The sequence below is a fragment of the Neodothiora populina genome (genome assembly GCF_041146345.1).
Source record: "Neodothiora populina strain CPC 39397 chromosome Unknown canker_contig_8, whole genome shotgun sequence".
Taxonomy (NCBI): Eukaryota; Fungi; Ascomycota; class Dothideomycetes; order Dothideales; family Dothioraceae; genus Neodothiora; species Neodothiora populina.
Window position 1 is genome coordinate 1,205,691 of NW_027191411.1, and position 21,601 is coordinate 1,227,291.

The following is a 21,601-nucleotide window of genomic DNA, read 5'->3' on the forward strand; positions in this document are numbered from 1 at the left end:
GGCCACACAGTGCCTTCCCTTTTTCCTCCTCTATTCACAACACACTTTCCCCCCTTCTTAACTCCGTCTTTTCTCTTGTCGCTGCTTCTTGCCATTGATCGCTTTTCTGCTGTCTATCTCCCATTTGGCGTTTTTGCTTTGTCCGCCTTGCGTGTTTCGTGTTTCCATTCCACCCCCTTAGACAATTCCGACCGTCTTCGCTACATCTTCACCGCCCCAGCAACGTCGAGCTTTGGACCTCGACGACTAATACTAGTTCGCTCCGGACCCAATCCACTTCAGGCTTGGACACCCTTTCCTAGATCGCTGTTGTCGAAAGGAGACGCACAACAACACCAGATTTGGAGGAGCTCTCGTTATCTTCACGTACATCGCACCGCCCATGATTGTCTAAAGTAACAGTGTCCGCAGCGGCCGGACAGTAGGCACAACAGGGAAATCCTCTCTCATCTACTTAGGAATTGTTTAGGTACGCTGCTGACCGCCCCTTGTTATTGTCGTCGTCGTCGTTCTCGACGTCGACGTTGAACGTGATGAAGCTCGTCGCTTTTGACTGGCTTGCTGTTGTCATCTCTCCCACCTCTCCCACCAACCCATCCTTCTGCCTTTACCTGTTGCTTCACACGATTTCACCTTCCTCTCGTCGATGTCTCTTCATAGGCAAAGCATATCTTGTCATCGTCACTGCTTCCACCACCCCTTTACGTCGCCCTCTCTTCTTAGCACCACTCTTCCATGCGGCACTACTGCCCGGGGTTGTCTTTGCAGACATGCCTGGTGGCAATACGCTGTCCTCCTTATCACAAGAACCGCAGTCCATAATTGTCTTGTCCTGCCCATCTTCACATGATCGTCGAATCCTCGTCGAGTTGTGATGCCAATCCCAACAGACTGCACAACTGTATCATTTCCCTTTGACATGTTTCCTCCACCAGACATCAGATCGCTCGGTGCACCACAGCCATCATGAAAACTCGCTAACACATGATCCTCTCTGTCCAGGCATTCACTCGCCACCTAATCCGTAGTACTATACAATCGTTTGCTTCCTTTGAAGACCAACAAACTCTTGAACCAACCGAGACGTTTGAAAGAGCCGATGGCGGAGGTACTCTCACCCTTGTCTTCACCTACCAGCACGATTACTATGCTGCAAACCCGCCCTGCCTCATCCGACGTATTCCAATCCTCTGCAGGATCATATCAAAACCCACAACGCCTGAACAACACTCCTCGAAGCATCTATAACTCGGCACCGGCCTATCGTGGGCCTGTGACGGCTCCGGTGCAACCTTACGCCTTCCAATCCACCCCTCACTTGCGTCAAGAAACACGCACGACCTCCTCTCCGGCTGTGCCTCAGAGTCAGGCCTCTGCCTCCAGCCACAAAACCGGCCACCGCCATTCTTCCTCGACTTCTACAATTTCTTCAGACATGTCTTCTGTGACTTCGGCAAATGCCCAACGCAGTCCAAGCAAAGATGACATGTTCTCTGGTTCCGCAAGGAACTCTTTCATCAACCTGTCCTCGTCAATCCCCGACCTCTCGCTGACGGCGTTCGATAATACGCCGAAATCATCACCCAACAGATACCGCAGGACGCCGCAGCGGATGGATTCGAGCAATTCCGTCAACAGAGTCCCATCAACGGTATCTGCAGCACCATCAGGGTCAGGCATGGCGTCGGTAGAACACCTATACACTCCACCAGCCCCCGTTCCTGGAACGCTGCAGCGTACCGCGAGCGATGATCTTGCTATCAACAAAACCACATCTGCCTCGGAGGCTGCAAAGCGGTATCGAAGGCGGAGTTTGAACAGTTTCGAGGGCAACAAGCTCGCGGTGGGTAATTCTGCCCCTCAATCTCTCGAGAATCAGCGTCCTGTATCGCACAGCGGTCAGGCACCAAACACGATCAGGCCTGTCTCTTTTCACTCCCGCACAAGCAGCACCGAGAGTGCAAACAATCGACGGGCAAATGCCACTGCTACGCTTTCCGTGAGTAGAGCTTCGCTTGTACATATCACTTCGTTTGGCACAACACTAACATGAATCAACAGTCTGAGTTGGAGCCACCAGTCAACCACAGCGCGCAGGTTAGTCCTGTAAAGGTACCAGTCAGGAATTCGTCTGCCGCCAACCCATCTCCTTTATCCAGGCCTGCTGTCATTGGTCATGGTTCTTCTCCAGAGGAGGTCCCTAGGCCGAGAACGACGACGGCATCTACCACTAGTCCCGCTGCTCAGCACCTAGCAGCGCTGTCGGACAAGGACCTTAACAAAGGTATGAAGTCACGACTGAGACGAGCATTCTCCTTCGGGAGTGCTGCGGAGCTTCGTAGGGCATCGGAGAATGCTGTCCCGCCCAGACTCATGGGCCAAGGTCAAGCACCAGAGGAGGAGCTTGACCCAGTGCAACTGGAGATTGCACGACAACAGGAGGCGGCTGGAATCGGTGCAGGCATCTACTCCGGTCAAGGTGGTTTCACTGGATCGACAGACAACCTATCCATCTCGTCGACTGCTTCGTCAGCGTCCATGATGCTCCGTAAGATGGGCAAAGGCATGAAAAAAGGCGGCCGCTCGTTGAAGGGTCTCTTCAGGCCGAAGTCAGTCATCGGTGTCCCGGCTGCTGACGGCCCCATCCAGCCGAGTATGGCCCAGGTATCAATGGTGACTGTCGAAGCCGAGAGGCAGAAGGTCAATGTCAACGCACACCCTGCAGAACACCATGGAGGCGGCACGGGATTCCCGAAGCTGGAAAAGAACTCGATGGATGCAGTTCGCGGCCCTGCAGCCGACTCTAGATCATCCAACGACCGCAACGATTCCATGAGAAAGAGCATTGTCGGAAGTGACCAGGAACGTGCAGATGTCCTGGCTGCTGTCAAGAAGGGAATCCTAAAACGTCACGGAACTTCGTCTCCGAACGGCTCTCCAGAGATAAGACCGAGTGGCATATCCGAGACACCAATTACACACAGCCCTGCCTCGAGCATGCCTGCCACACCACGTGATGAGCGGGCCTCGCGGAGCATGTCCTCAACCACAAGCGACTATTTCAGCGGCCGTCTCGGTGCCCCTGCGGCCAAGAGTATGCCAAATACCCCCTCAGCTGCTAGGAATATCAGCTTCAGCCCTCGCATACAATTCTACGACGCCTGGTCCAGTGGTGACTATGATCGACGCGGGGACATCGCGACCTGCAATCGTCTCACACCGATGCTCGCTCAACAGATCAAAGAGGAGCTTAACACTTTCAAGATGGTATGTTTCGTCTATTCGTCCCGTCCAACGATAAGTGCTAACACAGAACAGGAGATGGAAGTGCACGAGCTCTCAAAACCGCACACGCACTTTTTCTAATTATGACCGTCATTGGATGCATTGTAACCCATCATTATCGGTTCTAGCATGAGAGAATGGGGAGGAGCTATAAATCTGTATTCTGGCGTATCACGGAGGCGTTTTTGCACGTAATTGCGACTGGGAACATTTTTGGGACTTTTTGCATCCCCACAGGGAGTCTTGTTTCCACGAAAAATCTTTTGTTTGTCCCTTCCCCCTTATTCTCATTTCTCTCTTCTGGCTATGGTTGTTTTTGGGGGTATGATGAGGGCAGCACAGTGCAGTTGCTAGAAGTAAGCTGGTAAAGTGGAAGAGCGTTCTTTTGTCTTCGAGGCGTCATTGGGGCGCCTCTCTTCATTTGTTCATAATTGAGTATCGAGCCTGATAGACGGCTTGCTTTTACTGGCACACATGACGCTTCCTCATATATCAATTGTACTAGCCCATGTTATCTTCCTAGTTAAGGACTACTTGGATTGAGCATCAACATTTACTACGCACACCGCCAATGTCCATGGATCAAGGCGATGCAAGTTGTTCATATGAGACATGAAGACCTAGCTCAACGTGCTGCGTGTGTGCTCTCCCCTTGGGGTCGAATGATTAGGCGAAGAGAGAGTCCTACAACAGGGTCTCAGATTGCCTGTAATCCAGTCAGGGTCGGTATTATAGTGACTGTGAATGGCAATTCTTGTATGCTCCTTGGCGAGTGGACCCAGCGACTTGGTTGGTGGCGTGAGGAGAGTTCTGGGGTCGCGCAGAACTCTATCGGACTTGACTTCGAAAGTGCAACAGGTACTTCATTGAAGTAATGTTTCCTCAACGCATCCGCTGTGCCTTGCCTCCAAGGAGGACTCTCAGGTACAGTACCTCACCTAAAATGTACCCGTTACAAGCTACCTTGCCCAAAGTGGAATCGTACCTCTGTGGGGCGGTTGGTACTTTAGCAAATGGTTGCAGCGAATCGGAATGCTGGTCGGAGCAGAGCCCTTACCTCATCCGGTGACGTCCATCTCACCTGTCTCTCGTGCGAATCGAGTACAAGCCTGAGAGCACAGCAGCATCTGCCGACCGACGGCGATACGAGGGTATTCTCATGATTTTGGTCTCATCACGGATCTACTCACTTCACATGTGGTAATGAAGTTGAGAGACCTAAACGTTGCGAAAGCGGGCGCTCAAGCATGTAATACGCGCGTTGCATGTGCTTCCTCAGCATATCGAGATTCAAGCTTACCAACGTCTTATTGGATGACGATGTCAAGAAAATTGACTCGAGCTGCAGACGGAAGTCAAGGCATCATGGGTCGTCATAAGTCAGGGATCGCACTCGTGTTGCAGGAGGCGGATCACGCATCAACTCCCGATCGCGTTGTGAACACACAGCACAGTAGGTATTTCTGATGATCAGACATAACGTCAGATCTACATGTTCATCTCGACCACGCACACCTTACAACTCCGTGGAGCCCATGGGCATGGAATACAGTTTTTGACTTCTTCAATGTGCTAGCAGTTGCAGACCCGTGATTCTGCGGTCATCGAACCCCGTTTCCGGAAGTGTCGTAAAACAAGCATCGCATAAGCGTCAGGAAACGGACGGATGCCAGTCTCGGAAGAGCAAGGATCGACTGAGCAACCTCACTCCACACACTTAAATTCCTCAATCACCTCAGCCAGCAAAACGAAGCGGTGCAAAAAATAGCTGTTGCTACGATTACATTTTTGTGATACTTCTGTATCCGCTTCTCCGGAAAGTAAGCTGATGCCCGAGATATCCGTTAGGTTTTTTTCTCTCTGGGATGTACGCGTATATCGGAGCTTCCCATCACACCTCGATGTGCTGTAGGTTGCTGCTAACAGGTTTTCAATATAAACATCGCCACTCCCCATCATCATTACACTGTCTTCCCCAGTTTTCTTTATATTGATATTCTCTCATATTTCATCGATATATCACTATAATCATATATTCACTTAATTGAGATTGTAATCGTAACAGCTACCTTCATCTCACAAGACAACAAGAAGTTTGCTTTCGGCTCTAGCCAAAACATCTGTAATTTCAAATTACAACCCAGATACACTTCGTCTACATAACGAAACCAACAATGGCAGCTGTAGTCCTCACCTGCGCCGGCTTCCTATCAAGCCGCATGGATAGGAAGCGCCGAGAGCGCATAGAGCGCAAAAAGGACTACTCAGACCACTTCGAAGAGCTCAAAGCAGCCAACGCGGAGCGGGTACGCCATCTCTTCGAGACGGGACAGAAAGACTATGATGCAGTCTTCACGACCAGGACTGGCGATTCAAGTAGCAGCCACACCAGCAGCAACAGGAATTCGCGAGTGCAAAGCATGGATGGCGTGTCGACTGCCAGTACGCACAGCAGTAGCGACAGCAGCAGCACGAGGCCGTCGTTGCAGTCTTCGCGGACGCCGCCGAGATATGAGGATGTTGCTGGAAGTGCCACCACGACCGCAAGCCGATGACGGAAGGCAAAGGGGCGAAATAATTGAAGTTCAGTAATATATGTCCAACGCCTATCTGTGCTCGCTACGTGGATGACATGATTGGCTCGCGACAATCACCAAAGGAGAAAGCCCTCTTTGGGAGAGGTTCTTCACACGAGAGCAAGTTTCCACTCGCAGATATCTCTCAAACCTCACTATCGGGGGATGCCCTTCGGGCCACCGAGGGAGCGAAGGGGAGTCCGCGGACTCTTCGCACATATCGTGACGCCTAACGTATTAATGATATACAAAAGCAGGAATATTCATCATCTTATGGGAGGAACAAATCTCGGGAGCTGACGAAGCTTTTGTGCTTCGTCAATTGCCCTAAGAAGAGGTTTTAATTGCATCATAACAATATAGCATTAGCGGGGCATATGGTGCGTTAGATACATTTGGTAATAGGTTGTTTTCATTCTTGAGTATATAGTATTTAAATACATTGACAGCGAAAGATCCAATGATCACTTTCTGTCTCGATCGTCAAGCATACGTGTGCACCATCATGACCCGTCCTGTGTGTGAAAACACTATCAATCTGACCATTGATACATAAAGCCACCCGTGATGAATTGACCTTCTTTTTTGGCCCCTTTGATCGACCTAGGAAAGGCTCTCAAAACGACTCTTACATCTTGTCGAACACACGTACGCCCGTGACTCCAGCAGCAGCAGTACCGTCACGTGTCCTGCCGTCAAGCAGCGGCTCTCTTTCCTCGTCTTCAATCGGTGTGACACCAGTATCACCATAGAGACCGTCCTGCATCCTACTGGCAGGCACCCCACTCAAATCTCCAAACCAATCCTTGCCGCCATTCGCAGCGTGCATCCTAGCGACTTCGTGCTCCTCGCAGGCGAACGCCGGCTGCGACGCAGGCAGGATATAGCGTCTGTGCCAAGCGCCGACGAAGACGCCGTCCGGGTCGGTATCGTTGCGCACTCTGAGATACGACGAGAGGTCCTCGCCGTACATGTCTGCAATGTCCGATTGCGTCACGGTGTGGAAGTTCTTGGCCCAGTGGGGCTTGGCGCCTAGGTCCTTCATGAGCCACTCGAAGGCTTCGTAGTAGCGTTCGTGGCACGGGGGGTCCTGGAAGAAGGGGCGGTAGAGAGTGGCGTTGAGGTACAGAGTTGGTCCGTTGCGGTTAGTGTTGTCGAGGTAGGGCTTTGGCTGCATCGCTGTCGAGTCTGTGACGCGGACCTCGATGGGCGCGTGCACGTAGAGGCCGCTGTTGTCGAAGGGGATGTTGTGGCCCGGTTCGCGGTTTAGCCAATTCGAGAGACGCGTGATGGCTTCTGGGCCTGAAGATAATGGTAAGGCCCACTCGTTCACGAATTGCGAGTATAGGCAGTTCATCAGGAGACCGGAGCGCTGAGGCTCGATGGCGCTAGTGACGATGTCGTTCTTGAAGCCGTACTGCATGCCGAAAACGAACCATTCGATTGCAGGTAGGATACGGGGGACGTAGTTTGAGAGCCACAAGAGAATGTGATATGTGTGGAAGCCAACAGAGCCGCCGTACCAAGAAGCGACAGCTGCACGCTCAGGGGTGGACGTCTTGGATGCAGACCAGACCACTGCGCGCTTCATATACGGGAGCCACCACACCCTGGTGAACTCGCGTTTGGTCCAGAGGTCCTTCTCCCAGTCCGAGAGGACCCAATCGAGGGGCTTTAGTGTTTGCGACCATTCGATATTAGAATGATCGTCCAGTTGGAAGTCGACTTCAACTAAGATGCCAAGTCCACCGATCGATACCAGCGCTGCTCGGAACAGCTCAACATTATCCTGAGCGGAGCATCGCACTGCTGATCCGTCTCCAAGAACAATCTTGATAGCCTTGATAGACTCGGACATAAGACCATGCTTGAGAGAGCTGCCGTGAGTCGCAGTGGCGATAGCGCCAGCGATGGACTGATCGTTTATGGAGCCTAGGTTGGGCATGGTCAAGTTGTACTTGGCAGCCTCGTCGTTCAGTTGCCTGAGTCTGATGCCGCCTTCTACAGTGAGTATCTTCTTCTCCAGGTCCACATTGAGCACGCGCTGATAATTGTCCAGGTTCATCATCCAAGAGGACGTGCATGTGATATCACTAGGCGAGTGGCCACATCCGACGACGACTATGCGCCGCTTCAGGCGTCTCGCGATCTTCACTATCTTCTGTATTTCCTCGAGCGTACGGGGCTGGAAATAATATTCTGGACGGCAATTGAACGTGCGCGCCCATGTTTTGTGGACGTGAAGCAGTTCAGGAAGAAATGCGACATCAGGGTCTACATCTTGCGCTTCGCGCGCGACTCTGTCGTCTATGGATACTGCCTTCATCTAATCCTCTTTCGTGCTCGCAAGCTCACCAAAGTGGGATGTTTGGACCTGTATATGTTGTATGCGATGCGACAAATTTCAAAGTCAAGTGACGTTAACGAATCGCAAGGTCTAGAGCAGCTGCTGAGTCAGGTCGAAGTCGGTGCTCTCTTCCTTCTACCTTGACCTAAATCACTTACTCTTTCGCGCTCAGCGGCGACTATGCCCGAATAAGAGGACCAAGACAACCAAGAGATGGCTTGCGATTAAGCTACATACCAAGACCTTTTAGAGTTGTGCGGAATGGCAATCGTGACGTTCTGGCATATTTTTTCGATGTAAATCCTCAAGATATATGATCGAACAACCACGCGAGTCGTCTTGAATTCACATGCGCCCATAGCAGCAGGGCTGATCTAGCAACGATTCGAGTGACAGGGCAACCGTTACACCAGCCAAGATGCGCGGTGCTCACGGATGGGGAATTGGGGCCTCCCGAGACTGAAGTGCACGATGATATTAGTCAGGATTTGATAATGAGGTGATGAAATGTGTGGAATCCGCTGCACGCGAGTCATTATCTCGTGGAAATGCGCACGCACTGTTCACCAATATACAGACACTGGAGATAGACAAGGGTCTGCGAGAATGTGTTGATAACACGGTCCTTTGGGAACCCTTGCGAAAAGCAGGATCATCATGCAGTAGCAGTAGCCCTATCTCTCTGCGCGCTGTAGTTGAGTTTGCTCTTGGACTTTCTCTCGCTAGCATGACTATACAGCTATAAGATCGCTACCGTGCATTCTTCTTCTTGTCTTCGAGAACGTGTCTCGAAATAGGACATGCTGCAGGTTTGCTGGCATAGAAAAGGAAAGGGATTCGAGATCATCAGCAGCTACGCAATTGTGCATGTCGAACGCAGATCCGGCGTAAACTCCTAACACCGAGACAAGAAACCATCTGCTTCTCCAACCTTAAAAACTTGTCTATTACCAATAATTATCGATACGTACTGGGTACATGAACCAACGGGCCACATCAAACATGGAGCGTCAAGGGCTGAGAGGCAATTTCCAACGAGGATGCGCTTGTCCGATGCTTGCTAGTGCGAGTCTCTCCTCATTGTTCTGCCTCGAGGACCACCACTCCCAGGTCCGTTCTTCCCGCCGTTCCGCCGCTGCTGTTGGGGGAGGGTCCCATTACATAGGAATTTTGTGAATAAGAAAAATCAGTTTAGAGCGTAGGCTAACTTGATCCTCACTCCCGGTATTGGTAAATCGCCCACAAATGAGCGGGCTATCTGTTATCTATCTGGTAGACTGTTATAACATTTAATGCGCTTGTTCGCAGACTCGGGCTGTCACTCTTCTCTCGTTTCTTCATTGAGACTTCTGTGAACAAACGACGAACCTCATCAACGAGGATCGATCGCCAATTCACCATGACTCGAAGCATGAGTATCACAGACGGCGGCAGGGACCCCGTCGCTGCAATGGGCCATGCTCAAGAGCTGCACCGACAGTTCTCCCCCCTGGCTATGCTTGGTCTGGCATTCGCCATCCTGAACTCCTGGACTGCATTGGCCACGTCGTTGTCCATTGCGCTGCCCAGTGGAGGCCCCGTCTCCGTCATCTGGGGTCTCGTCACTGCAGGTGTGTGCAATATGTGTATCGCCGTGTCGCTGGCCGAGTTTCTCTCTGCCTACCCGACTGCTGGTGGACAGTATGAGTGGGTCGCAATCATCAGCTGGAAGAGGTGGACGCCCATACTTTCCTGGATCACCGGATGGATCAATGTCGGAGGCTGGATGGCATTGACTGCCACCGGAGGCCTGCTCGGCTCTCAATTGATCATCTCCATCATCTCACTCATGGACCCCAGCTACTCCCCTCAGCGCTGGCACCAGTTCCTCATCTACATTGGCTACAACGTCGGCGCCTTCCTGCTGAATGCCTTCGGTAACAGACTCCTGCCATTGGTCGACAAAGCCGCCATCTTCTGGTCGATTGCCGGCTTTGTCATCGTGTCCATCACGATCCTGGCCTGCTCTTCGCCAAACTACAGTTCCGGGGACTTTGTCTTCCGCGAGTTCATCAACACGACAGGATGGCCCGACGGCATGGCTTGGCTGCTCGGTTTACTGCAGGGTGGATTCGGTCTCACCGGCTACGATGCCGTCGCGCACATGATCGAGGAGATCCCGAACCCCACTGTCGAAGGCCCCAAGATCATGATTTACTGCGTCGCCATCGGCACCTTCACTGGTTTCATCTTCCTGACCTGCTTGCTTTTCGTCGCTGGCGACATCGACCAGGTCATCGAAAGCCCCGCGGGACCGCTGCTCCAGATTCTCTACAACGCCACAAACTCTCACGCGGGAGCAATCTGTCTGCTCATGTTCCCCCTGCTCTGCACTGTGTTCGCCACCATCGCCATCATGACGACCAGCTCCCGCATGGCCTGGTCCTTCTCCCGTGACGGCGGCATGCCCGCGTCCAAGTTCTTCGGCAAGGTCAACAAGAAGCTCGATGTCCCGCTCAACTCGCTCGCCTTGACGCTCGCAGTCGTCGTCATTTTCGGATGCATCTTCCTCGGATCGTCGAGTGCTTTCAACGCCATCACCAGCGCGTAAGTTCCTCCCATCACTGCTGTTTTCTCCCCATGTAAACAGATTGCTAATCATCTTTACAGATCCGTGATTGCACTGAGCATTACCTACGGCATGCCCATCGGCATCAACTGCATCCAAGGTCGCAGCAAGCTGCCCGATTCCCGCCCCTTCATCCTACCAAACTGGTTCGCTTGGATCGCGAACATGATCGCTCTGGCCTACATCATCCTGACCACAGTGCTCTTCTTCTTCCCCGAGGACCTTCCGGTATCAGGCAGCAGCATGAACTACTGCATCGTCGTGTTCGCCGTGTGGATGTTCATTTGTGCAGGCTGGTGGTTCATCGATGGCAGGAAGAACTACACTGGCCCTAGAGTCGAGATCGACGGCGATGTGCTCAATAGCAGTGACGTTGTCATTGATGATCCTAGCATGGAGAAGAAGGTCTCGGGATCGGGGTTCCCTGCTTCGAAATTCGATGAGCCGACCACTGTTTAAGGCGGCCATGATTACGACCAATACGATCATATATATACTTTTGATTCCAAATTCAGAATAAATTCTACTACTTGCGTGATCCCTAATCATCGCGGACGTGGGCCCCCAGATGTGTTTAACCGGTACTTCACCACATGTGTAGCATTGATGAGGTATTTGTGAAATGGACTCTTCGTGTTCTCCTGATCGCCAGGCAGTTGTCGAGCTCTGTACTGAGCACAACAGCATAGTGCTCCACGCCTCTGCCTGTACTGTGAGGTGCCTACCGATTGAGTGCTGACGGACTGACCATCGGCTATGTGTTATAAAACTCACATGACTGAGATACTTCTGGACCGATCAATCACATTCATGTACCGTGGTAATGCTTCAATTGGTCCTCGAGACTATCAACAAACTTACTTCACTGGACACGCTGGCTCTGAACAGGCAGGTCTGTAGTTGTCTAGAGACAAGCATCATATCTTGACGATACGTCGGCTGTACAGTAACCAACGTAGACCAGCTGATCAACAGCATAGCAAAGCGGCACACTCGGTATCAATCGGTCGGATGCACTCGAATGTTGCAACAGAAAGCAGCGAAGAAAGGAGAAGAGCAACGAGAACAGTGAGACCAAAGAAAAGCCATGAGCGATAGTTTTGCTGTTTTGCTTGCGAAGTTTTTGACTAGGAAGAATATTCAGGCAAGGAAATAAAGCTCTGAAAGTAGAAGCAAACGCAGGAAACTGGGAAGACAGAGTCCCTACACTTTTTGCTGGCATCAATCTCTCTTTTTGACTCAAAAGAAAGATACGTCATGCATGAGATTCTTCGTAGGATAATGATGATAAGTCTTCCAGCAGACCATCTCCCGGCCCATCTGAATAATCCCCAAGAAGCCCTTACATGGCTGACTTGAGTGAAAACTGCGGCTGGAGGGAAACGCGAGAACGCCAACAGGGCGCAGACTTTTTCGTAACGTGCTTACCGGTCTGGAATGACCTACCAGCGACGGCTGATCTTGAGGTTAGCATTTGCTCAAGTACGCTTTAACGACATAAAACAAACCTGTATGCATCCGTCCTATCATAGTTCGGCTTGCGCCGTGCTTTTGGCGTGTCATCCAGTTGGCGTCTCCTTTTGTCGCTTTCTGCCTCGGCCATGTGGTCGAAAGTCCTCTTGCGACCGCTCCCTGGACCATCAGAGCGTGCATGTGGTGGCGGTGGCGGAGGTACGGGTTGCTTTGCTTTTGGAGTTGCGTCCATGTCGAAACGGTCATCAGAATGAAAGTCGGATCCAGCAGCTGTATGCTGGCTCGTGATGGATGGTGATCTGGTTCGCCGAGGATTGCCATGCATAATGTCATGTGCTTTCCAAGGGTCGTAGGAAGGCGAACGTTGAGGTGGGGGAGGTGGAGGGGGAAAATGTGGCCCATATGAAAGAGGAACGGGAAGTGGATGATAAGGTGGATCTCTCCGATTGCCGAACTTGTCGGGAGATCTGGAGCCGTTACTTTGAGGCATTAGTTTCACAAAATCGTTGTTCTGGAGAATATACACATACCGTTCCGGTGAGGCTGGGGGGCCCAGAGCAGGGGGCGGAGTAGGATAGACCGTCTTGGGTAAGCCTTCGACACCGAGTGCGGCGAGAACACTCTCTTGTGTTGGATCCTTCGGGTGTGGCTTTGGTTTCCTTCTCGGCTGCTGCGAGCCTTGTCTATTTCGCAGCTTCTCGGGAGATCTAGAGCGAGTCTGGCGTGTCGGCGGCGGTCGAGAGCGGGTTTGGTACGCCGCGGGACTTATGGATCTTTCGAGGCTTTCAATGATGTGGGTTTGTCGGCCATGCAAAGAGTGACGATGGCTTGGCTGCGCGACGCGCCGGCCCTTCTCGACAGTGACCGGCTTTGGCTCCTCCCCTCGATCTGGTGCTATTGATGTTGCAGATTTAGTCTCATTGTCGTGGCTATCCTCGTCATCGTCTTCACTCATGTCCATAGCCTGATCTCCATCACTCTCGTCGTGTATATCTCCTTGAGGCTGGGATACAATATGGGATTGGAACGAGGGCTGCCTCTCTTGTACTTTATCGCCTGTTGATATGGTGGATTCTTCTTTCTCATCTGAATCGCCCCCATCCTCATCGGCTGAATTATCAGGACGATATCGATTAGCTATGACAGTGGCCAACGGCACGACTTCAGGGTTATCCTCAAACTCGACAAAGATCAGATCGTGCTTTGTGTCATTCCACTCGTCAGTGTCTCTGACACTGCGCATAAAATCTTGTTCACCGGACCCGAAATACTTTGAAGACGATACATCCTCGTCCTGTGCTGATTGTGTAGCGGTGGGAGCCTCGACTTCGGCCTCGAGCTCAGCTTCCTCAAACGTACTTGGTAGCGGTCGTTTCCTCTCTACTGCGGGATGCCAAACTATCAGACCGAGACTGAAACGGGGATCAATCTCGTCAGTGAGGTCCAAGGATTCGCCATCAAAATCAAATTCATCAACGCAGTCGTCAGTACTCGCTTGTCTGAGAGCCACGTGGTCTTCGTCTGATGGCAGAGCCGTCAGGCCTGGTTCAATTGGATAAGGGACTGGCGGAATCGATCCGGTGTGCTCTACTTGCGATGTTTGCCAATCGCTCACCGAGTCAAAGTATCCAGCCTGGGGTGAAGGCTGGAGGACTGCCGTAGATGCAGGATACAACTGTGCCGGCTGATAAGGTTGCGGCTGCTGATAATACGGATAGGCGTGCGCCCGAGCATCGGCCGGTGAATGAAATGGCTGATACGCTTGAGTCGGATCTACTTGCACCGCCGGCTGTTGGTAGCTTTGATCTGGTTGGGCCTGGTACACAGTGTATGCGTATACAACCGGTGGCTGATATGGTGGCAAAGTCTGCTGTGAGGGTTGCGCAGGGTAGTACTGCGCGGAAGCAGGCACGATGCCATTTTGACCGGCATCATAACCAGACATAGGCGGTTGGTAGCCTGAGGCGTGGATTGGAGGCTTCCAGCCAGGAGGGGGAGGAGGATATTTTGTGATGACTGGATTGCCTTTTTGCTTTTTGAATGGAGGACTGAAACGAATTAGGAAAAGTTCTTGAGAGACGACAAGCTATTACACTCCGCGAAGGAGGTTGATCACGAGACTTACCCATTTGCTGCCGGTTGTTGATTTTGCACGGGGTGAGCATAATGGGCTTGCGGCAAAGATTGTGGAACCCAAGTTGAGGGTGGTGGAGCAACAAACCCACTAGGATATGGTTGATGATAGGAAGCCATGTGATTGAGAACTGAGATGGCAATGATGAAATGGCATCATATCTCTGTCAAAGACGAGTTCCTCAATGCAGGAAAGCGGACGAAGCTTGCCACGGGGCTTACCACGGGGCTTACCACGGGGCTTACGCAGCTCTTATGGTTATGCCATAAAATTGTGGAATTAAAGATGATGAGGGCCGGAATATATACACGGCAATGATGGAAATAGACCTGGGAACACGCTGAGGGATCTCGACAGCAAGAAAGCGGCGACAGAAGTACGAGAGGCTGATTGTGTATCTTGGTGATCTGACTTGAGAGAAAGAGCAGGTAGGTAGTTTGAAAGGGGAAGCAGTAGTGCACAGACTAGGTGTGCGCACACATGAAAGCAAGCGCAAGGTTGCGAAACAACTTAGGTCTTGTCTGAAGCAAACACCTTGCTCTTGTTCCTTCAGACGTCGTAGTGATCCCGGAATACGTACGACACAGTAGTAGCTAGTAAGTGGGCAGAGTATACAGAGCAGACAGCGAAGATCAACAAAGTGATGGACTGTAATTGTCGAGCGAGCGAGTTCGGGTAAAGTTTCGAGCACAGATTACAGCAAATTACAGCAAAAGGTTTAATTAGGGTCCTGACAACCTGAATGTTATACGAAAGATAACTGTGTTTGATCTAATGCCAAACATACACAGTAGCTGTACAGTAGTTCACTACTAAGACTTGCTCGGTCCAGATCCCTGGATGCCTTAGCGAGGTTGAGGTACAGTACCTGAGGTTAGTTGATGTGTCCAGTTCGCCCATCCTTTTCAGAAATTCAAGCTCTCTCTCTCTCTCTTTTTTCCCACATCATCCTTTCGCCATGCCAGAAGACTCTGACCATGTGTGAAAGAGATCGACCATTGCGGATACCGGATCTGCCCGTCTTTCTCTTGTTCGCTTGTCGTTGAGTTCGAGAAGAGTTGCCCCTCGGCCCCCTCGAGCCAGCCAGCCAGCCAGTTTTAGCGCGCCAGGCGGTTTCGCCATCTTCCTTGCCTCCGCCGCACTTGCACTTGCATCGTGGCTAGACTGAGCCATGCCCGGCCTTCCATCCAGTATCGATCTCGACGAGTGCATCGCCAGATTGTACAAGAAGGAGCTGCTCGCGGAGTCGGTCATCGAGGCAATATGCGCCAAAGCGAAAGAGCTGCTCATGAAAGAGAGCAATGTCGTGCACGTCCAGGCGCCTGTCACTGTGGTCGGAGACATCCACGGCCAGTTCTTTGACCTCCTCGAGATTTTCAAGATCAGCGGCCCATGTCCCGACACCAACTATCTGTTTCTTGGTATGAGAGCTGGACCGACGTCACTCCCAAAACGCTGACTTCTCGAACAGGAGACTACGTCGACCGCGGCCTCTTCAGCGTCGAGACCATCACTCTGCTCGTTTGCCTCAAACTACGCTACCCCCGCCGCGTGCACCTGATCCGCGGCAACCACGAGTCACGCGGCGTCACGCAATCCTACGGCTTCTACACGGAATGCAGCAGAAAGTACGGCAACGCGGCCGTGTGGCACCACTTCACAGACATGTTTGACTACCTCTCGCTGTCGTGCGTCATCGACGACCGCATCTTCTGCGTGCACGGCGGCCTGAGCCCCAGCATCCACAGTATCGACCAGATCAAAATCATCGACCGCTTCAGAGAGATCCCGCACGAAGGACCCATGGCGGATCTGGTCTGGAGCGACCCGGACAGCGAGCGCGATGAGTTCTCGCTCAGCCCACGAGGCGCAGGGTATACCTTTGGAGCACAGGTCGTGAGGAAGTTCCTCGAGGTCAATTCCATGAACCATATCTTGCGCGCCCATCAGCTCTGCAACGAGGGCTACATGGTCATGTTCGACGACAGGCTGTCGACCGTGTGGAGCGCGCCGAATTACTGTTACCGCTGCGGCAATCTGGCTAGTGTTCTCGAAGTCAGCCCGTACGGAGAGCGGAAATGGAATGTCTTTGACGCTGCACCGGAGAACGAAGCACATCGCATTGAGCAGCAGAACCAACAGCAACACGCTGGGTCGGATCCAGTGAGGGATTATTTCCTATGATTTGAAAGTCACTCTGGGCGCAAGGTGCTTACCGTCTCAAACGCTCTACTAGAGGATCAGATTCTTGTTTTTCTGGTTCTTACAGCATATTACGACTATAGATGATGGCTTGACATGCATACGCCTTCGCTACGATTTCTCGAATTGGCATCCATTTGCTCGAATGATCAGTTGGGCAGGCAATCGATGATAGACGATGATATTTGAAGGAGCGAAAAAGTTGCAAAAAACGACAGGTCGAGCAAAAACAGACAGCTAAACGAGTGTGAAAGCTTGGAACAAAATCCGAAACGAAGAAAAAGCAATCAGCGAGGAACGCAGCAAAATATCTGTAGTGATGCAGACGAGACGAGACGAGATGGCCACCATACCCTCAGCCCATGCTGACGCTGGCGCAAGCGATCCTGTCCCCTCCAAGCTTGGTGGTGACGCTGAGCTGAGACGCGTCGCTGGCGAACATGCTGTCGACCTTTGTGAGAGCAGGCGGCAGCTCGAGCCTGACCTTCTCATGCATGACCGGCTCGCGCACCATGATTTCCAACTCATGTCTCTTCTCCGAGTCGGCCAGCTCGATCTTCTTGATGCTCTCGAAGCCCAGCTTGCGGTAGATGGCCGGATTGATGGCGTTGCTGCTTTCCAGATAACACGCCCTGCCCTCAAAGTCGGCCATCGAGGTCACGTACTCGATGAGCTTTCGCGCATATCCATTGCCGCGCGCGGCGGCTTTGGTGCCGATGTAGACGAGATACCATCTGGCGAAAGGTAATCAGTGGCGAACAGGCGTTTGTGGCAGGGATAGATTCTTCACTCACGAGTCGTCGTCTCTAGCACCCATGACCTCTTGCTTTGTATCATGCAAAAGAGGGAAGAACTCGTCGAAGAAGCGGGTCTTGCCGTCAGGAGATAGCTTATAATAGAGTCTCCAGAGTCCGCTACGCAGGATGGTCATGTAGTCATCCATGTTCTGACCAGGCGGCATCCTATTCAAATAGATCTCTGATCAGCGTCATGCAAGTCACATACAATCCCAAAAATCAAAACAATTACAATCAAGACACTTCTCCCACCAGAGCACAGACACACTACACGGATGCCAAAAAAAAGAAGAAAGACTCACCACAAAGCGACACAGCCATAGTTCGGCCCAACGGTAAGCACAAGACCCTTGAGGATATGGGCATAAGTGATATACTCCATAATCTCAACATGGAGCTTCCACTTCTGCGCCTCGCTCCAATGCTCGCTGTCCGGAGTGTGAGTAAAGTAGCGGCAGACATCATCGTCGGCAAAGGCTTCGGCCAGGCACAGCGCCGCCTGCTTGTACTCGGACAAGGTCACACGACGGACCAGATTGCCACCTCGTGCAGTAGTAGTGGAGGGAGCAGCAGCAGCAGCGGCGGCGGCCTCAGAGGTCGCGGGAGAAGACGATTTGATATTGACACTAGCCAATTCGTCTGCAGCACCGCTCAAGGCTGGTTGAACATTGTGGAGAGAGAAGCCGCCGCTGACACCTTGTTTCTGTTGATGAACAGGTTTGATGCTGGTGCTAGTGCTGGTGCTGCTGCTGCTAGATCCCTCCATGATTGATTATCACTACTAGTGAGTAAATTACTGCTGTAATTACTAAGGGGGATAAAGGTCCTTCCAGATCTTTTGTGGATGACAAAAGCAGCCGACATCTATTGTAATACGACGCGGGTACCCTCTTTGCTGGGGCTTCTTTCTTTGGCCTTGGGGGGGTTGTGCGTGCGTGTGAAAGAGTAGTCGGTGTAGACAATAGCAGACAGACAGGCAAGTAAAGTAGCAAGTTGATAGAGATGCGTGGTCCAGACCGGGGGGCAGGCAGTCGCGTGTAGATAGCTGCTCAAATCAGAACGGTCACAGAGAACAGAAGTAGTTGTACTGTATAGCTCAGGTAGTCTTTCGAACTGTTCAAGTAGGTGAGGTAGGTAAGCAGCGATAGAAGAGGAAGAGAGAGAGGAAGAGATGGAACAAGAAGTCTATATACCATGTACCTATCTAGAAAGAGTAAGGCCAGGTCACTCATGTGCCCACCTCCCCTCCCTTCCGTTTCCCTTCCTCAAACAACACCGGTCGCTTGGTCGGTCGTCGGTCGCTTGGTCGGACCCTGGTTCCATAGATAGAGAGATACCACTACTTTAGATAGCACTAATCCCCACAATTTCAGGACTGCAGCAGCTCTACCTAAAGGTTTACCTTACCCGCCCCGAAAACTGTATTAGGGGAAAAGGAGCTTGCTTTCGAACGATTGATACTGCACGCATCACACATGATGCGTAACGGAATGCACGAGATATGCAGGGTACGAGGTTCTGCAGAGGGCGAAAAGGAAGGCTTTCGAGGCTTTCGCAAACCGTCTAGGTGCAGATCCGGATGCTATGCTTGTGAGATACCGCAGATAGAGCTTCGCGGCCCTTTTCCTTGTTCGACTGTAGTTTACCCTCATTTGCTTACTGCAGCATCTCGCACCGCCGCCTAGTTGCTCCCAGCACTTCCCCCCACATATCAACGCATCATTATGCATCGACAAACAAATGCCAGGTTGAATTATCGTAGGTGTAAAGAACAAGGCTTCGCTGTTGCTGCAACACAAAACCGGGTCTAGGGCTGGTGCCACAAAAGCTTGATTACAGGGACCCGAACGATGTGATGTTCGAGGGGAGGTGGGGTGAAGGTGGAAGGGTGCATTTCGCCTGTACTTCCCGAATAGAGCATAAGCGCGATCCGGCTGGCTCTCACACCTTTCCCAAGCAGGATTAGGGAATGGTTGGAAGCTAAGATACAGCTAGGTTGCTTTAACCAGCATCTGAGCGATCACTGATATACGTAGATAGATACCTACAACCATCCAGTAGATAGGTGTTGTGTCACGTAATACCATGGGCGGAACGCTCTGGCCCGACCGGATGGGCCCTATTGATGGATATGAGCTTTTGCATGAGACTTGTACTTCGAAGCGTCTCTGCGATACATATCGTAAGCAGAATCACGATTGCGTGGTAGGAAAGTCGGGTAGTAGTATCTCGTGCTACACCTTAGTTTTCGCCGAGATAGGCTCGTATGAATCAATGAAGACAGTTCCTTGCTACGTCTCGACAGGCAAATTGTAGCTACACTATCTCCACAAGGGCTCATATAAGCAACCGTACGAAGGTCCGCCCTCTGAAGCTCCAGGGTATCGATGACGGCGCTACAGCTGCTGCAAGGGCGTTAGTGGAGGAGCAGCTGATACAGTACATCAAGACACCAAAGCTGTGCACCTGACCGGAGAGTCCCGCTGCATACCACTTAAAGGAGCCATCCAAGTCATAAACTTCTCGGCGTAGATGGGTGGCTCAGGCCCCGAGAGCCGCCGTCTCGAGATTTCGAACTCCACTGCACGGTCGTTGTAGTGCGTGGCATGTCGGAGAGTATGCTGATTCGCCGGGATGATACGATGACGGAGGATGTATTAGAGCTCCTCCACCCATCTGCGTCTTATCTGGTGTTCGCCGTTCTTATAGCTGTCATGACCACCGTGGCCCCTCTGATATGTCCGGCTTAACTCGCTGTTGTTCAACATGCCATGTGGATACTTGACGTCGCGATATATTGCTTTGTCAGAACGATCACCATCATGTTGCATTTCGGCCATATCTTGTTGGAGACGACCAGCTGGACTGGAAAACTCAACAGGGCATCAAACAAACGTTTAATATACTTCTCCCGGCACCTCACAACTGGGGAGAGCTTTACTCTAGCCTCTGCTCATGGGAATGTACAACCTTCTACTTACAGAGGATCCATCATAGCTGCTACAGGGACATCAATCATCATTCTCTTTATGGTTTGACTTTCAGGCACCGGAGTAGGAGTCCACAGTAATTGCGATGAAGCTCCACTTACGAAAGTGAATTTTATGCCCACGCTATAGGTTTTCGACGCATAGTAGATTACTGGCACTCGATGGGGACCGGCATTATATATGGGGTCCAAGCAAGTGAACGCAGAGACATTGGAGACCAGCCCAACTCGAGGCACCACAATGGTGATGTCGGATCAACATGCTATGTTAGTAGTAGGTATCTCCCAACGGTAAGCTTAACTGCGGCAGTCATGCTTTGCAGATATGAGCATACGAATATCGTATCAACGATACTTCTAGCCCCAGTCATCCATTGGGTAACTTCACAGGTAGTGGGCCTCGATGGTTTACTTACATCCGTCGTTGAAGACATATGTAGGTGCTCCTCGATTTTGCTTTACCCTGCTCTTTCGCATATTTCATTGATGGGCCGAGTTCAATCAATTCAAGTCCTGCTCTGCAAGATCGCACCGTTGCTACGTGAGGCGTGATTCATGGTCCTGGCGCAGTAGTATATTATGCTCTTGCCCGTGAGGCTATAGGCCCACCAACCCCATATCCAAGACTGCACGCTTGGCTGTAGGTCCTTCTGCCCGCCGTACATCTTCGCTTGTCCGACTTTGTGCATCTCAGCTACCAGTCTGCTCATTCGAAGCTTCAGTCTGTTCCGTACATATCTGCAAGATATTCCTGAAGCACCCGCCGAGTGCGTCAAGGTCATCTTCGCAATCGCCATCACGCAAAAGTTGATGTGCTATCTTCTCACACAACTGTTGACTTTGCACAAGAGAAGCATCAGTGTCGCTCAAAGCCTTGGCTGTATGATCTTCGACACTGGCGGGGTCACATTGCCAGCTTCGTTTCCTCTGCACAGTCGGAGTGGCTTCAGGATGATGGATTGCTGAACCGAACCTTGTACGCATGCTGTCACTGCGCATACTCGGAATGGATGCCATACGAGCGGACATCTTACACTTGCGTACATGACCTCGACCGGCACTGATCCGCTGAACAAGGCCTTCGATCTGCTTCTGGATATCGCCATCATAGTGGATGACTGTAATTTTCCTTGTCAAGGACGAAATAATTTGCCCATCATGAACGGCCCCAGCCGTTCTTAGGGCCAATG

At 51.6% G+C, this 21,601-nt stretch overlaps 6 protein-coding genes across 7 annotated transcripts; 3 read left to right on the plus strand and 3 right to left on the minus strand.

The window, feature by feature from the left end:
* Positions 1 to 1,099: 1,099 nt before the first annotated feature.
* On the plus strand, positions 1,100 to 3,366 carry AAFC00_006873 (uncharacterized protein; the record flags this gene model as incomplete). The annotated part of the gene is made up of 3 exons (XM_069346893.1): positions 1,100 to 1,999; positions 2,062 to 3,267; positions 3,319 to 3,366. 3 exons carry the CDS (start codon positions 1,100 to 1,102, stop codon positions 3,364 to 3,366), a joined length of 2,154 nt encoding a protein of 717 aa, XP_069199771.1.
* A 3,123-nt stretch (positions 3,367 to 6,489) lies between these two features.
* Positions 6,490 to 8,187, minus strand: AAFC00_006874 (uncharacterized protein; the record flags this gene model as incomplete). Of its 2 annotated transcripts, none has more annotated exons than XM_069346894.1 (1): positions 6,490 to 8,187. In XM_069346894.1, one exon carries the CDS (start codon positions 8,185 to 8,187, stop codon positions 6,490 to 6,492), a length of 1,698 nt encoding a protein of 565 aa, XP_069199772.1. The 2 variants fall into 2 exon arrangements, with proteins under 2 accessions (XP_069199772.1, XP_069199773.1); XM_069346895.1 differs by having other exon boundaries at positions 6,490 to 7,926.
* Positions 8,188 to 9,607: 1,420 nt separating this feature from the next.
* Positions 9,608 to 11,275, plus strand: AAFC00_006875 (uncharacterized protein; the record flags this gene model as incomplete). Its single annotated transcript, XM_069346896.1, has 2 exons — positions 9,608 to 10,794; positions 10,858 to 11,275. The coding sequence occupies 2 exons, from the start codon at positions 9,608 to 9,610 to the stop codon at positions 11,273 to 11,275; spliced, it is 1,605 nt and encodes a 534-aa protein (XP_069199774.1).
* Positions 11,276 to 12,258: 983 nt separating this feature from the next.
* On the minus strand, positions 12,259 to 14,542 carry AAFC00_006876 (uncharacterized protein; the record flags this gene model as incomplete). Its single annotated transcript, XM_069346897.1, has 4 exons — positions 12,259 to 12,271; positions 12,325 to 12,768; positions 12,820 to 14,337; positions 14,415 to 14,542. 4 exons carry the CDS (start codon positions 14,540 to 14,542, stop codon positions 12,259 to 12,261), a joined length of 2,103 nt encoding a protein of 700 aa, XP_069199775.1.
* A 1,052-nt stretch (positions 14,543 to 15,594) lies between these two features.
* AAFC00_006877 (uncharacterized protein) lies at positions 15,595 to 16,607 on the plus strand (the record flags this gene model as incomplete). Its single annotated transcript, XM_069346898.1, has 2 exons — positions 15,595 to 15,844; positions 15,895 to 16,607. The coding sequence occupies 2 exons, from the start codon at positions 15,595 to 15,597 to the stop codon at positions 16,605 to 16,607; spliced, it is 963 nt and encodes a 320-aa protein (XP_069199776.1).
* Positions 16,608 to 16,980: 373 nt separating this feature from the next.
* Positions 16,981 to 18,188, minus strand: AAFC00_006878 (uncharacterized protein; the record flags this gene model as incomplete). The annotated part of the gene is made up of 3 exons (XM_069346899.1): positions 16,981 to 17,359; positions 17,420 to 17,587; positions 17,725 to 18,188. The coding sequence occupies 3 exons, from the start codon at positions 18,186 to 18,188 to the stop codon at positions 16,981 to 16,983; spliced, it is 1,011 nt and encodes a 336-aa protein (XP_069199777.1).
* Between the last annotated feature and the right edge of the window lie 3,413 nt (positions 18,189 to 21,601).